The sequence below is a fragment of the Pecten maximus genome, chromosome 5, assembly GCF_902652985.1.
Source record: "Pecten maximus chromosome 5, xPecMax1.1, whole genome shotgun sequence".
Classification (NCBI taxonomy): Eukaryota; Metazoa; Mollusca; class Bivalvia; order Pectinida; family Pectinidae; genus Pecten; species Pecten maximus.
Window position 1 is genome coordinate 15,329,778 of NC_047019.1, and position 15,195 is coordinate 15,344,972.

Below are 15,195 nucleotides of genomic sequence, written 5' to 3' on the forward strand. Positions count from 1 at the left end.
GTGTGGATTACAGAAGGCTGAACGATGTAACACTGTGTGATGGATATCCAATACCTCGGGTAGATGAGATATTTGAGAAGCTGGGTAAAGCGCAATATCTCAGCACAATGGATCTAGCAAAGGGATATTGGCAAATACCTTTGTCACAGGATTCACAAGAGAAGTCTGCGTTTGTGACAGAATTCGGGCAGTACCAATTGAAGGTGATGCCTTTTGGAATGAAAACAGCACCTGCTACATTTGCACGGATGATGGACAGACTATTAGCAGGAGTAGAACATGTTGTCGCCTATTTTGATGACATAGTGGTATATAGTGACAATTGGGAGGACCACTTGTTACACATCAAGACTGTTTTTGACCGACTCAGAGACAGTGGGCTAACGGTAAAGCCTTCAAAATGTCAGTTTGGTGAAGAGGAACTATACTGTCTGGGACATGTGGTAGGGAAAGGAAAGCTCAAACCAGATAACCGGAAAGTTCAAGCAATGGTTGATTTCCCCCTTTCACTAACGAAAAAAGGGATTAGATTATTTCTCGGTATGACAGGGTACTACCGACGTTTCGTCAAAAATTATGCCAAGCTAGCTGCTCCATTGACAAATCTGATTAGAAAAGACCGTCCGAGACAAATCCAATGGACAGATGACCGTGTGAAGGCATTCAATGACCTGAAGGACGAAATGAAGAGGGCACCGGTACTAGCAAATCCGGACTTCAATGAACCCTTTACTATACAGACAGATGCTAGCAACGTAGCTATTGGAGCTGTGCTTAGTCAGGTAATTGATGATGAGGAACATCCTATTGCCTACATCAGCAGGAAACTATTACCAAGAGAACAAAATTATTATACAGCAGAGAAAGAATGCTTGGCTATCGTATGGAGCGTGGAGTCTTTTGCCTATTATATCAGTGGAGTAAAGTTTACAATCCAAACAGACCACAATCCTTTGAAATGGCTTGACAGGACCAAGCAAAAGAACCAGAAACTTTTGAGATGGGCCCTTGCTCTTCAGCAGTTTCATTACACTATAGAGTATCGACGTGACCAGGACAATGCCAATGCAGATGGATTGTCTCGAGTTGAATAGATACTGTGTACTAGTAAACAAACTGTGAAATGTCGGTGATATTTTAAACTGCACTTAAATGTACCAGATCCTTGATATGAACACGTGTTAAGTAAAATGGATCAGAGAACATATCCCATTTGGAATTTAGTGAAATGACTGGTTTAAATTCTTTGGAGTAACCATTTTTTCTGTGGAAGTACTTAATTTCTGGATTAATTCCATGCTAAGGAATTTAAAGTAATAGCTAGATCTGAAGCTATGGAAACTGTGTATATACTGGACATCGTTTATGACCAGTGATTTATTAATGATCAATTAAGCGTTATGCAGTGTTTGTGTACATTGTATATATTATCTCAGCCTGAGTATCATGAGCAGTATCATCTCATTATCTTTTAGACCGTAAAAGTTTTCTTAGGCAGGGGGATGTTAATAGGGAGAAATTGACCCCAGGGTCAATTACATGGTCAGGTGTTATCTTTGACCACCAGAGTCTGGCGATCCCTGCCAGTACCGTGTCAGACAGCTAAATTGAGTTACAATGGATGTCTAGTGTCCAATGCTGATGTGGCCGGACCCTTATCACAGTATCTCATTAGCTGGCATCCCATCCATGTCATTTTAATCATTATAATTGCTATGTATGTTTAGACTGGTGAACAGGCCCTGATAGAGTCAGTCCTGGTGTGGCCTTGGAAGGGGTAACGTGTAAGCTCGATACTCAGGCCATACGTGTTACCAATGTCTGTAGAATACTTATAACTAATACTCAACATTTATACTTAGAACAGTTGTTGCTGGTTGTTTATTATTTTAAGTGCAGCATAGAGGGTAACAGTGTACAAATATATTACAATGAAGTGAACACAATGTATAATATATGATATGACTTCGGTAAATTGTTTACCACTTTCTCCCTGAGTAATAATATCAATGGTATCCAATGTATGTGCGTTCATCTTTTATAGTTATACATGTACATGTACATGTATATAAGAACAAATTAAAACAACGGATTCGGAAGTCTAAACATGGAACTCTAATAACAAACTCTACACGAAATAAGTAAATAAATAAATAATACATAAATAAAAAGAATGAAGCTTCAAAAACTCTCTCCGAGAAAACATATTTCAAAATAAAAAAAATCAATAACTCTCTCTGAGAAAACGTATTTCAAAACAAGGAACTTCAATAATTCTCTCGGAGGAAACATACATTGTATTTCAAAATAAGGAACTTCAATAATTCTCCCCGATAAACATATTCCATAACATTGAGATACTTCGTGTTGAAAATTTACTTACACTTTGCACGTATGTGATCAGGAACAAATATGAAATGATAAAACTCGTAATACAAAATGGCCACATCTCATTAATTGTTACAAATATGAACACATGAAAAGGAGTGCACGTCATATTTGTTTACAAAAATATACAAAGTACTTTCAAAAGTTCACATATTCTTATTTTATAAAAACACACACACACACACTCACTAGTATATTTCCTAAGTGCAACATAATAACATGTACATGATGTAATCACTGTTTACGAGCAGTGTCATGTGATTTATTTTAAAGCCTCATTGTTGCCAACAGCTTTGAATTTGATTTGAAACACCGAAAAACAAACATTCCTCTGACATGGAGACATTGTGTAGTTTCCTCAGAGCTCCAATCTAACACTCCGCCTGTTACCTCCAACGTGTCGATGTTGACAGAAAGTCGCGTGATTTTGACAATATTCTATTTCCAATTTTACTTGTTTGTCCACTATATGATTTCCAGTATTTGAGGGTTCCTTTTACAAGGTGAAAGCGATTATAAAACTGTACAAATTCCGCTGGTTTACCCCTCTTCACAAGCAAAAGGCATCATTCACCTTGCCTGAAAAGAAAAGAAAAGACTCATTGAGTAATTGTGAACAAATTTACATAAAAGAATTTAGCAAAACGGACTTTAATATAGCAGGAAACAACACATTACGATAGCCTAGTCTAATCTGCTCTAACGACCGCCTGTGCATCCACGTTTTATTCAGTACACAATTTCGTGGTTACGAAAACAGAAAAAAACATTTTTGCTGACCTCCGAGGCATTCGAAGAAGGTCAATGTTATTCATTGAAGAGTTTTGACAAATTTGACCCCTTTGGCATGAAAAATGGACAAAAAGTGCTACTGGTCCCGTGACTCATTAAAAGTTAGTTATTGAAATGGAGTCGTTTGAAGGAAAACGGTAAAAAAAAAGTCTCAATTCATCGAATTTTGGTCTATTTTTCATCGGATGCTACATGTACATACGGATTACTCAACTCTGCGACTGACGTGGTGTTTTACCGGGGACGTAGTTCGTAGAACAGGGAATTCGTGATTTGTCTGACTAACGTAACAAGACCTCTGCAGTAATTTTAGCTATGAATGTACTTCCTGTTAATCGATCATGGTTGGTGATAACCGCCCAATGTAATTTTTCCGGTAAATAAATATTTAATTTGTTGGTTAAAAGCCAACAAAAAAGGTATTCAGTATCAATGACGATTGATCCATACCGGAACTTCGTGACCACATGTCTATGAAACAACTGTCTAATGCGGATCCTTTAGTCCGGGTTCTAACTCATCGTTTACAAACAATATATCCGGTCTCAATCTGTTTATAGTTCGGTTGACTCGTTCAATGTCGCCTCTGAATAATTCACGCTCGTGCACATGTACTAGAGTTCAACAAATATGATCATGTGAGCCAAGTTTTGACTGTGCCCTGTATGATAGCCCCACACACAGGGCAGCGCCTAACAGCTTGGGCGCAGATGTGACAACACACGAGATGGGCGCATGGAAGAAACGCTATTGAGGCATCTTCTTCCTCACATATCCTGCACATCTTTTCTCTCTTCAGTCGTCTGTTTTCCTCTTCCAGTCGGCGTATTTCAAGTTCTGTAAAATACATAAAAATAAATAGCATTGTGACAAAACAAGAGACGGTATTGTACATATCCGGCTTCTAATTATTCATTCGGGTAAAACGATGTTTGATTTATACGTTATTTATTTGATTGGTGCGGCCTATGTATAACGATGTTTAATCGGGCTATTTCAGAGAATTGCATACCATAACCATAACGTCCATTTCTAGACAGCAAACGCACTGCTTTCTCTTCCTACGTTGTCTATGTGTCCAATTGATTCAATATTCAAGGACTTCACCACCATTTCCATGACATATGTCGACTAAGCGAATGACAAAACAAGGGATCCGTGGGTCTTATCGTGGGTCACTTGGGTTCTGGAGTGAACTCATAACTAAAATTCGACTCGTCACAAATCTGACCATGAAAATATAGGTAAATGTTTGTTCTTTTGAATAAACTTTGTAGGCATACCCTGGCTACTTGGCTTCTGAGAAGACATTTAGATATTTCACATTTGAACTCTTTTGACATTCAAAGTAGGTCAAGGTCATTCATTTGAAGAAACTTGGCATCCCTTCATCTCAGCATGATACTGGCCCAGAATCCTGGCCAAGGGCATTTTTGATCTCATGTTTCGAAATGTCTTAACATAATGTTCATGTAAAAGGTACAAAATTGTATAATGACCTTTGACCCAAAGGCATTGATCTTTGGTCAGTTGACTTATTGTTGAATTTTAACCAAATTTACTTTATAATGGCAGTTTATAGATACACAATTTGATCTTGATCTTTGACCATGTATGCCAGTGACTTATTAAGAAGAGTCTAAAGTGTCCCAGATTATTTGGTGTTGTTATTAGATCTCTTGACTTAGAGAAGTAACAATTTTAAATATCAAAATAGTTTTCCCTGTACATGTATAATATTTCCCAAGCATAACTCACATTATCTAACATCATTTCACCGCGGTTTCTATCAAAAAATGTTATCCGTTCAATATTTAACAAAAAGAAGATATTAGCTGCCCTTTCAATACACATTGAATCTTAGATAAAGTAGAGCCAAAATTAATTCTAGGACTCGTCAATGATGCCGAGGACCTAGAGTGTTGATACCTTTGAGGCATCTGAGAAAACTCAAAATTGGTCGAAATGAATGTCAAAATCAAGTTTGGGAGGCGAAATAGCCCAATAATTTAATAAATTTAATATTTCTTAATGCTATATTTCAACGAATGTCTAGTTCATATATGTATACTCAAGGGACTCGATTCTGCTACTCTTTGCCTAATACTTGGTCATATATGTGCGAGAGTATTTGAGCCCCCTCATCTCGATTTAGTACTGACCCACCAATACAGCGGCGTATGAAGATGGCTTCTTTTATGACGAACTATTTGTTTTGAATTTAAGATTGTCACGCCATCGTTACCACGAAAAATCACAGCAATAAACGTTTTATAATTAGATGTTTATACATCCTAGTATTAGAAGAGTTCGTTTAACGAATCTGACTTGACGAATATGCTTTTTTAACGCATGACACTCAACGATTTCATCAACGTACATGTAGGTTAATTACTGAGTTTAGAATATTCAACTGTTTGAAAAGCATTTTTGGATTTAAGGGGTGGGGGTATGAGTAAATCCAATAATAAGCCGAGGAATGTTAATGAAACTGAAGTCAGACTTATCAAAACTAACTTTTTCTTTATTCTAACATTTCTTAAAGCTCATAAGGATTTTCCTGACTTCGCTTCTGAAATTTCACACATTTGGCTCCTAGCGTCGCTGACGAGGTGAAGAAGTAGGAAAAAGCTGTATGATGACCTTAGCATCACTGACGAGGTCAAGAAGTAAGAAATAGCTGTATGATGACCTTGGCATCACTGACGAGGTCAAGAAGTAAGAAACAGCTGTATGATGACCTTAGCATCACTGACGAGGTCAAGAAGTAAGAAACAGATGTATGATGACCTTAGCATCGCTGACGAGGTCAAGAAATTAGAAACAGCTGTATGATGACCTTAGCATCACTGACGAGGTCAAGAAATTAGAAACAGCTGTATGATGACCTTAGCATCACTGACGAGGTCAAGAAATTAGAAACAACTGTATGATGACCTTAGCATCACTGACGAGGTCAAGAAATTAGAAACAGCTGTATGATGACCTTAGCATCACTGACGAGGTCAAGAAATAAGAAACAGCTGTATGATGACCTTAGCATCACTGGCGAGGTTAAGAAGTAAGAAACAGCTGTATGATGACCTTAGCATCACTGACGAGGTCAAGAAATTAGAAACAGCTGTATGATGACCTTAGCATCACTGACGAGGTCAAGAAATAAGAAACAGCTGTATGATGACCTTAGCATCACTGACGAGGTCAAGAAATTAGAAACAGCTGTATGATGACCTTAGCATCGCTGACGAGGTCAAGAAGTAAGAAACAGCTGTATGACCTTACCATCGCTGATGAGGTCAAGATTAAGAAACAGCTGTATGATGACCTTAGCATCACTGACGAGGTCAAGAAGTAAGAAACAGCTGCATGATGACCTTAGCAGCGCTGACGAGGTCAAGAAGTAAGAAACAGCTGCATGATGACCTTAGCAGCGCTGACGAGGTCAAGAAGTATGAAACAGCTGTATGACCTTAGCATCACTGACGAGGTCAAGAAGTAAGAAACAGCTGCATGATGACCTTAGCAGCGCTGACGAGGTCAAGAAGTATGAAACAGCTGTATGACCTTAGCATCACTGACGGGGTCAAGAAGTAAGAAACAGCTGTATGACCTTCGCATCACTGACGAGGTCAAGAAGTAAGTTCATGATTCTATTTACCACAGGTATAGTATGTATAATAAATTAATATTAAAACTTCCGTTATTCTGCGATTGTTCCTTTAATCACCCCTATGTGTCCTACACTGCCCTAAATGCAGCTTAACATTAGTTATACGACAAAAAAAAAATTGTTTCTTGGACTTTTGAAATCGATACCTGTCAGTGCGTTAGAGACCTTACCTTCCGAGTCATCGTTATCGGTGTTTGGTACGCCATCTGTTGGTCCGTTACATTCGCCTTCGTTAATACGATATATTTCTAAAAGTATATCTGTACTGTGGATGTCACTCTTCCCTGAAAGTACAATGGATTTGTCAGTAACAAAATCTGAAAAACAACCGTATTATCAAATTAAAGTTTTCCCTACATAACAAAGCTTCTAGATACCATCAATGACATTTAAGTGGATTTATGTTAGATACATAAGAGGGTAAACAGGATAAGAGAAAAATAAGCATTCAACCAATAGAAGTGAGACAGGGGAACCTCATCCTTCAGGGTAACATATCCTCTCGGGTTGAAATTCCCCTTTCTCATCCCCAAGGAGAGAATGATTATATTAGTATCAGTACCATAGTGGAAGATACACTGTAAATTGGTATAATACACTGTAAAATGGTATAATATTGGACGATACACTGTAAAATTGTATGATAGTGGACTATACACTGTAAATTGGTACAGAGGTTAACTATGGAGTAGGTCTGATGAGTCTGTCCTTTATACAGAGGTGTCCTTTATAACAGGTTTGACTGTATTAACCGAGGGCGAAGTTTGATATTCTATCTTTTCAAACATTGTTATACTATCCTAAGAGAACGCATATATCCTGGACTTGATATCATTGTTAATGTTCTATATTTAAATGTAACCGGTCGCTTTGAGCCGGGTCGGTTATTCAATTGTCTACACCATGACTCCAACGCTTAAGTTCCAATTCATAGTTTATTAGTCCATAAAACACCCTCTTCATTTGACGAAGAGGGCTCGACTCCCGGGGAGACAACCCGTACAATATTACAGCGCATATAAATGCTACAATAATAAAATAAACAATATTTACTAACATGTACTGGCACCGTATACTAACTACAATGTTTAATATAAAAGGCTAAATGCATAACGCCTATCAGCTAAACCAAAACGTTTATCCACACAGAATAAATAATAAGAAAGTGGCGGGAAATTCAATTTCTGGACAATCTTTACCAATAAGTAAATTATTTCAATTAATTTATAAAGGAAATAATTGACATTCAACATATCCATATATTACTACATACAATACAATATACATTAAAGTTAGAAATTATGAAGTACTCACAGTGATGTAGATTGGTACAACACGGATGCGCTAAATATATAGACGCAACATATACACGTCCACTCACAACGGTGCCTAGTACGGGAGTGACGCTACCCTAAAAAGCGCGGGTGCGCATTGACCCATGGTCACTCAACTATAAAAATAACTCTGACCTCTGACCTGTTAAACAGGTTTACATATATATATAAATAGCATACGATACAACTGCGTACACATATACATATGATAAATACGGAGCCTGTACATGCACAGTAGTACAAAAAAGGATAAATCTAAATAATACCCAAATGTCATTAAATAATGACACTGTTACATAAATAAGGAAGTTAGTGTTGGTTAGTCCCTGTCGTCAATATTGAAATACAAATGTATACTCTCTAATCTCTGGTACGGACGTATTACGGTTAATCAGGAAGATTGAGATCGAAAATGTATTAAAAATGCGGAAGTTTCAGAGATATCATTTCAGGTTTTTGCATCTGTTAGAATGTTTTACATATACCAGATCAATGATATGTTAATTTTATTCAGCAAATTTCCTACGACTCAATATTCTATAGCTGAAATTTGCTACTTTAACTTTTCACGTTTTAATAAAAATAACCTGCAATAGCAATAGTTTTATCTACAATTGATAGAAACAGACCTAAGGACGTTATAATACCATAGATTCTGCTGTATCGCCTTGCATTAAAATGTGAGAGGCGCCTTATGTGGGAGACCGTATAGCTTTGTGTGTGTGTGTTCTATGTCCTCATTTTAAAGACAAAACAGAGACTTAACAATTTTCAGCCCGATTATCTTACACTTAAGCTGTTTCTTTCTGATGTGAACATCTGCTTGTCTGTGTTGGGACTGTCTCCCGATATCATTTTCAGATAAGAGTTATCGGATGTGGTACTTTGCTACCATATCTATATGATAATATTTTCAGTAAAATCTACTTTTAAAATAAACCTTGAATAGACATGGTCTTTTATTTAACTACTGCAATTTTAATTAAACTGTTCAGGGAAAACCAATATTAGTCTTTGTCCTGTGGGACTGTCAAATTTTGAAAACCCGCCATCGTCTTTTTATTAAATTACCTTTGTCCCACAGGTCGCGGACAACCTGTCTGACTTGGTCTGGAGAGTAGCCTTGTTGTACTACACTCTGAAATGCTGGTAAGTCTTCAACCTCTTTGTCAGACAGCAGCTGTTCTGTCGGACTTTGGCACTTTTTGCTTGGTGTTTTCTCGTCGCTTTTTTCATTAACCTAAATGGGATACAAACGATTTGTAGAATAGTGTGAGGTTCTCATTTTCATTTATTTGGATTTTTCTTGGTTTCTTATTTTTAAGGTGAGTAAGTGGTTAATTGTAGATGGTCAGTTTAGTGGTAGTAGGGAAGTGGCCTCTAATTAGCCTTGGCGACTGTGAAGATCAGAGATAAGGTTTAAAGTAGTAATTGATAGAGTTAACACCAGTGGAGGTTGTTTAAGCCTGTAGTGTAATTATTAGGTCTTAAGTATGTTAGATGTGAATAGTTGTCAGTTCCTTCTGGGGATGATATATTGTACCTTGGTGGTCATTCTCAGAGGCTGGTGTGTATATATTATCAGAGGCTGGGTTAGGTCCGTATGGGTGGTTTATAAATAGACTCGTGGTCAGTCTCCAGGACTGGTATATGCGTAGCCGCCTGGTCAGTCTCCAGGACTGGTTTATAAATAGGTATGCGATCATCCAGGGGGGCGGGGCTACATTGAAATAGATTCTCAGCTCTGGTATATAAATAGGTATGTGGTCATTGGGTGGACTGCCTTAAAATAGCTTCCCAGGCTGTGGTATAAATAGGTATGTGGTCATTGGGTGGACTGCCTTAAAATAGATATGCATGCTGAGGTATAAATAGGTATGAGGTTATGATCTGTTTATAGTCGGTTCCTAGAGGTTGTATATTTAGAACTTGACCATGATGTCATTCTTTTATTAGACTGTGTTGGTGTTTAAGTTTAGCATCTATTGTGTAGTGGGGTTAAGTAAGGGATGTCACTGGTCAAGAATAGTTTGCTGGCCATATATAAAGGGCTGTTAACTTAGAGCAGGGGCTTTTTGGACATCGAGTGGTTAGAGGAGTTTTCAGAGTGAGTCTGGAACAAGGAGTTAGTTTTAGAGAGTTTTTAGGGCTAGTGTTTAGAGTTGGTCTTATTAACAGAGAGACTTTGGATTTTATTATCTTAGTTTAGATAGAGAGTATAGAAATGTGTAGAGTAGTTTAGTTTATGGTTTTGAGTCATAATTTAGTGATATGTAGTTAGGAACTTTACAGAACCTTTTATTGTGCAATTATTTTCTTCATCTTGGTTACTTCTAAAAGGAATTGGAGTGGATTTTATTTAGATACTGCTGGAATTTATTCAACTTCAGGCTTTCTTATTTACTTTGTGAATTATTTGTGAATTTATACGTTCTACTCCTGGAGTATATATTGGATTGGAATTTGATATATCTTGATTGGCAAGTACTTTGAATGAAAGGCATATCTTAATAAAACTGAAGGAATTTTATATACTTGTGTATGTTTTGTTTTGAATTTCATCGATTAACATAACGATGTGGTGTCAGAAGAAATAAAAGTGTTAGCGGGAAAAACCTAACAATAGTACTTATGTTAGCTTAATCTAGCTTGCTTCTCTAGTAGAAACAGTTCGATGAAGAACACATTTTAAGTTCAATTGAAGCCTTTTGATATCAGTGTTGTTGGCCAGGTGTAATAGATGCTCGACATTAACTAATTATGTTTCTATCTTATTGTCTTTTCACCTTTCCCTCGTCTTTTTTCTTTATATAATATTTCGTATAGCACTGATATAATGCAATTTTTATCAGCAGCTTCATTGAGAAATTCTTGCACGTGTGTGATATTCACCTTTATTTACTAGTATGAAAACCCTGTCATCAACTCAAATATTCAAATCATAAAGAAACTCGTAATTAAATGAAACTGACCTGATCACCAGCAGCCAGTCTCTCGTGAACCAGACGTATGAAATCAATTCCTTTACTCTGTCGTAAATATCCACACCTTGGAAACCACCGCGCATGCTCAATCCATGGATCGTCCCCATCCTCCCAGTTTCTCAAGCCTCCTCCACAGAAGAAGCATCTCGTATAATCCGCATATCCGGCGTACACCAAACCTGCCTCAGCCATCAGTCGGGGTATCTGTTTGCCGGACCATCCCCCGAACGAACTTATCCTCACCGTCAGCACTGCATAGGCCGGGTACTTAGGCTTGTCGAATATTACACCCAAAGGCGCTAACTTCTGCACGACCGAATCGCTGACAGAACCTGATGCGGAAGTGGATCCGTTATGCGTGCCTCCATTTTGAGCTGACGACCTATTCGGTGGATCTCTAGCTGCATAACTATTTCCGTTCACTGGTGGCGTGATAGCTGTACTAGCATCATGCAGTCCATTGCGTACACGTTCCTCCTGTTCAAGCTCAAATGAGTGTCCATTTTCAATGACTGCATTATGGTTATTTATATGTGGTGTCAAACGACGAGATCCTGACGAGTTTGCAGTGAAAATATCCGTCTGAGCGGGTCTCAGTTGGTGACTGACCCTGGGTGGATAAGCCGGGCTTGATTCCCTTTCACGTGTTTGATTTTCGACAGAAGGATTCTCTTGTTGTGTTTCCATATTCAGACCAGCTCCTCTATATCTGCCATTGCTATTAGTAAATGTCCCATTCTGAAGACTCCTACCCGACACCTGATTTTGCAAAGGAAGCTCTTCGTGATTTCGTGCCTGCGATCGTGAAGCCGGCATCGAATTTGAAGAAGAACGAGCGTCGTTGATATCTCGAGGTACTGCAATGTTTGTGTCGTCCGTTCCGTTCACGTGTCTGCAGGTGGGAGAAATTTGTCTGTGGATTTCAATCGGATCTTCTCCCGCCACCCAGTTAGACCGACGATTGCCACACGAATAACATCGTACCTCGTCCGAAGTACCCGTATGATAAAACCCAGCTCTCGCCAATCTGATTGGTCGGACATCCATGTCCCGATGAGCTGAAAATGACTGTAACCGTAACCATTCAATATTCATTGATTCGGAAGAATCTCCATTTGCAGAATTTTGAAAATAAAGATTAAGGCTCGACGGGAAAACATCCAGGTATATTTCATAACGTCTAACTTGCCACAACCAAGACAAGTCCTTTTTAAAACCCCAACTCCAATACGGATATGACATGCGCATGACACTCTTGCTATCTTTTGTAGTCACTACACTTTCGTTTAAACGTATTTCATCTACTTTTGAGCCAACACCAATATTTTGAGTATCCTTTAAAAGTCCAATAATTATCAATGTATGCATGATAATATAGAACACTCTGATGTCGTACACAACACATCCAACTACAGCAAATAAAGTTAAACATGCCATGATTCTCTCAAAAATCACTGATCCGAACGGATTTTTACACCACAAATTCAAAGTTCTTTGTTGATAATGCAAACAACGTTCCAAAACATATCTGGAATTGTCATGTTGGACCCTTGAGTTTATCCGGGTTTTATTTTCTCCATTTGCAGGTTTGGGCAATCTGCTGGAATACTTATAATACAAGCATTTAGGTGACTCAGATTTATTTCTCACAACTTGTTCGGTGCGGTTTAGGCGTCTCTCCGGATGTTGGTTTGAAGTTAGAGAGTGGTAACATATTGATCCGTCCGACTTTGACCGCCGGTGTGTTGGATATACAGATGCTGCATTTGTACACACTGAATGGCGACGAGAACTTCTCACACAGCGATAGTTCTGTTGGGACTCTGGTGCGTGTTTCATGTTTGCTTCTGAAATATATACAAGCGATAGCACAGGGTTAGAACATTTTACATAGCCTGCAGGAAATGTTTGCTATCTGAAACCAATTTGTATAAAAAAAAATAAATAAAACACACTCGAGGAACACTTCCTTAATTGTCGTTAACTCTGCCTGTCTGACTGTCTGTATGTAGAAACATCTATGCGTGTGTTTAATATTTCATGTTTGCATTTAACCTACATTACATGTACATGTTCTGTATGTACTTGATCCAGTGATCTATTAACATCACTTGTCTCTGGAAATCTAATCTACATCACATTAGTGTATAATTTATCAACACTAAAATATATCTTATTAGAGGCCTATTAAAACATTACTTGCCTCTGGAAATCAAATCTACAACACTTTAGTGTATAATTTATCAACACTAAAATGTATTTAATTAGAGACCTATTAAAACATTACTTGCCTCTGGAAATCAAATCTACATCACTTTAGTGTATAATTTATCAACACTAAAATATATTTAATTAGAGACCTATCAAAATATTACTTGCCTCTGGAAATCAAATCTACAACACTTTAGTGTATAATTTATCAACACTAAAATATATCTTATTAGAGACCTATTAAAACATTACTTGCCTCTGGAAATCTAATCTACATCACTTTAGTGTATAATTTATCAATACTAAAATATATCTTATTAGAGACCTATTAAAACATTACTTGCCTCTGGAAATTCCCTGTTCAATATGTAAATGTCCATTATAGAATTTGTATCACTTCATATGCAAATGGAATCTTGAATGCTTTAATTGCCATCATGCCAGACGTGTATATACACGAAGAAAGTGTTTACACAGTTGTTTATAATATGGCGACAATGGATATTATCCAATGACGCCTCGGTTTTTCTTTGATCTTTTGTTGGCGATATATTGCATACTATGTGATATTTCAAATATCACATATGTGATATCTGAAATATCACATGGCATTTCTAATTGGTCCATGCCTCAGTCTTGAGGCGGGGCCAATTTCAAATGTAGGCGTGACAAATCAACAAAGACAGGAAATGCATTTCAAACAAAATTTAATGAAATACGAGTGCCGTTTAGAAATTTTCCGTCTTCTTTCTTCACCTTATATGCACGTACAGCCCTGCTGCGATGTACCGTTCTGTCCATAATGAGTTGTTCATCAAAACCTGACCAAACAGAATATAAAACCCTGTTCATATTTTATTAAGTAAAATCTATTTTAACAGGTCAGTAAAAAAAGGCATATATTACATGATTATATATAAAATTTCAGTCATTTAAAAAAAATGGTTATACAGATTACGCTAAATGTAACAATATACTTTCGTTGCACAAAAATCCTATCATAAACAAAATAGTGATGAAAATGATAACAAGACGAGTGGATAAAAACACCGATTAACCGATTCATTGATTTCTTTAATAAACAATTTCACGGATTTTGAAAGGATTTTGTGACATTGTGAACGGATTTTGAAAGGATTTTGTGACATTGTGAACGTCGAAATTTACGAAAAATATTTCATTCAATTTGTTCAAACGATATGATTTTAGACTTACCTGCTTGGTAAAGGGAAGTAGCGCAGGTCCTCTTTCCGGAATGGTTTATGTAATTTCCCTCGAATCCTGCAGCCTTTCACATGTTTTTCACATTACCATTCAGTTCATTTACAACAATTGGCTGAGCTAATTGCTTGGTATCAACTATTCCAATGTCAGTAGCTACCGTGTCACTATCTTCAAGTTCATACTCATACTTATCTACGGCCTGTGATAATGTTATATCGTCGAGGTCAGTGAACACATCGACATCAGTGATCAGTACCTGATCCGTCATGGTTGACAGTCTCACTAGAAATGAATGGGCTACTGTGACAGAAAACAAAACGTGTCAGAAATTGGCGGGAAACATATCACAGTGACAGGTTCTGATCAATTTTATAGCTCCACCCCTAGGCACGTGGGTGACAAAACCTCGGCTGTCATTGGATAAAACAGATACAAAATGGGTACTCGTGACGTATCGCATATATCACACTCGTGCTACGCACTCGTGTGATATATCCGATACATCACTCGTACCCATTATGTATCTATTACTAATTATATTTTTAAGTCGCGGATATTTGCCGTTACTCTGTACGACATATTGTAAGTTATA

At 37.5% G+C, this 15,195-nt stretch overlaps 1 protein-coding gene and 1 long non-coding RNA gene across 2 annotated transcripts in view; both read right to left on the reverse strand.

Annotated features, from left to right (window-relative positions):
* Positions 1-1,851: 1,851 nt before the first annotated feature.
* Positions 1,852-15,195, reverse strand: part of LOC117327277 (death-associated inhibitor of apoptosis 1-like) — a 38,848-nt gene continuing 25,504 nt past the window's right edge. The window contains exons 2-6 of the mRNA XM_033884195.1: positions 11,157-13,015; positions 9,256-9,424; positions 7,021-7,134; positions 3,631-4,017; positions 1,852-2,967 (exon numbers count right to left, since the gene is read on the reverse strand). Coding sequence (XP_033740086.1) covers positions 3,815-4,017; positions 7,021-7,134; positions 9,256-9,424; positions 11,157-13,007 — 2,337 coding nt within the window. The 5' untranslated portion in view covers positions 13,008-13,015 and the 3' untranslated portion in view covers positions 1,852-2,967; positions 3,631-3,814. The remainder of the gene's footprint in view (positions 2,968-3,630; positions 4,018-7,020; positions 7,135-9,255; positions 9,425-11,156; positions 13,016-15,195) is intronic.
* LOC117327278 lies at positions 14,070-14,955 on the reverse strand. The gene is made up of 2 exons (XR_004532606.1): positions 14,595-14,955; positions 14,070-14,200 (listed from the first exon to the last, which is right to left on the reverse strand). It is a non-coding gene; the product is annotated as an uncharacterized LOC117327278 (long non-coding RNA).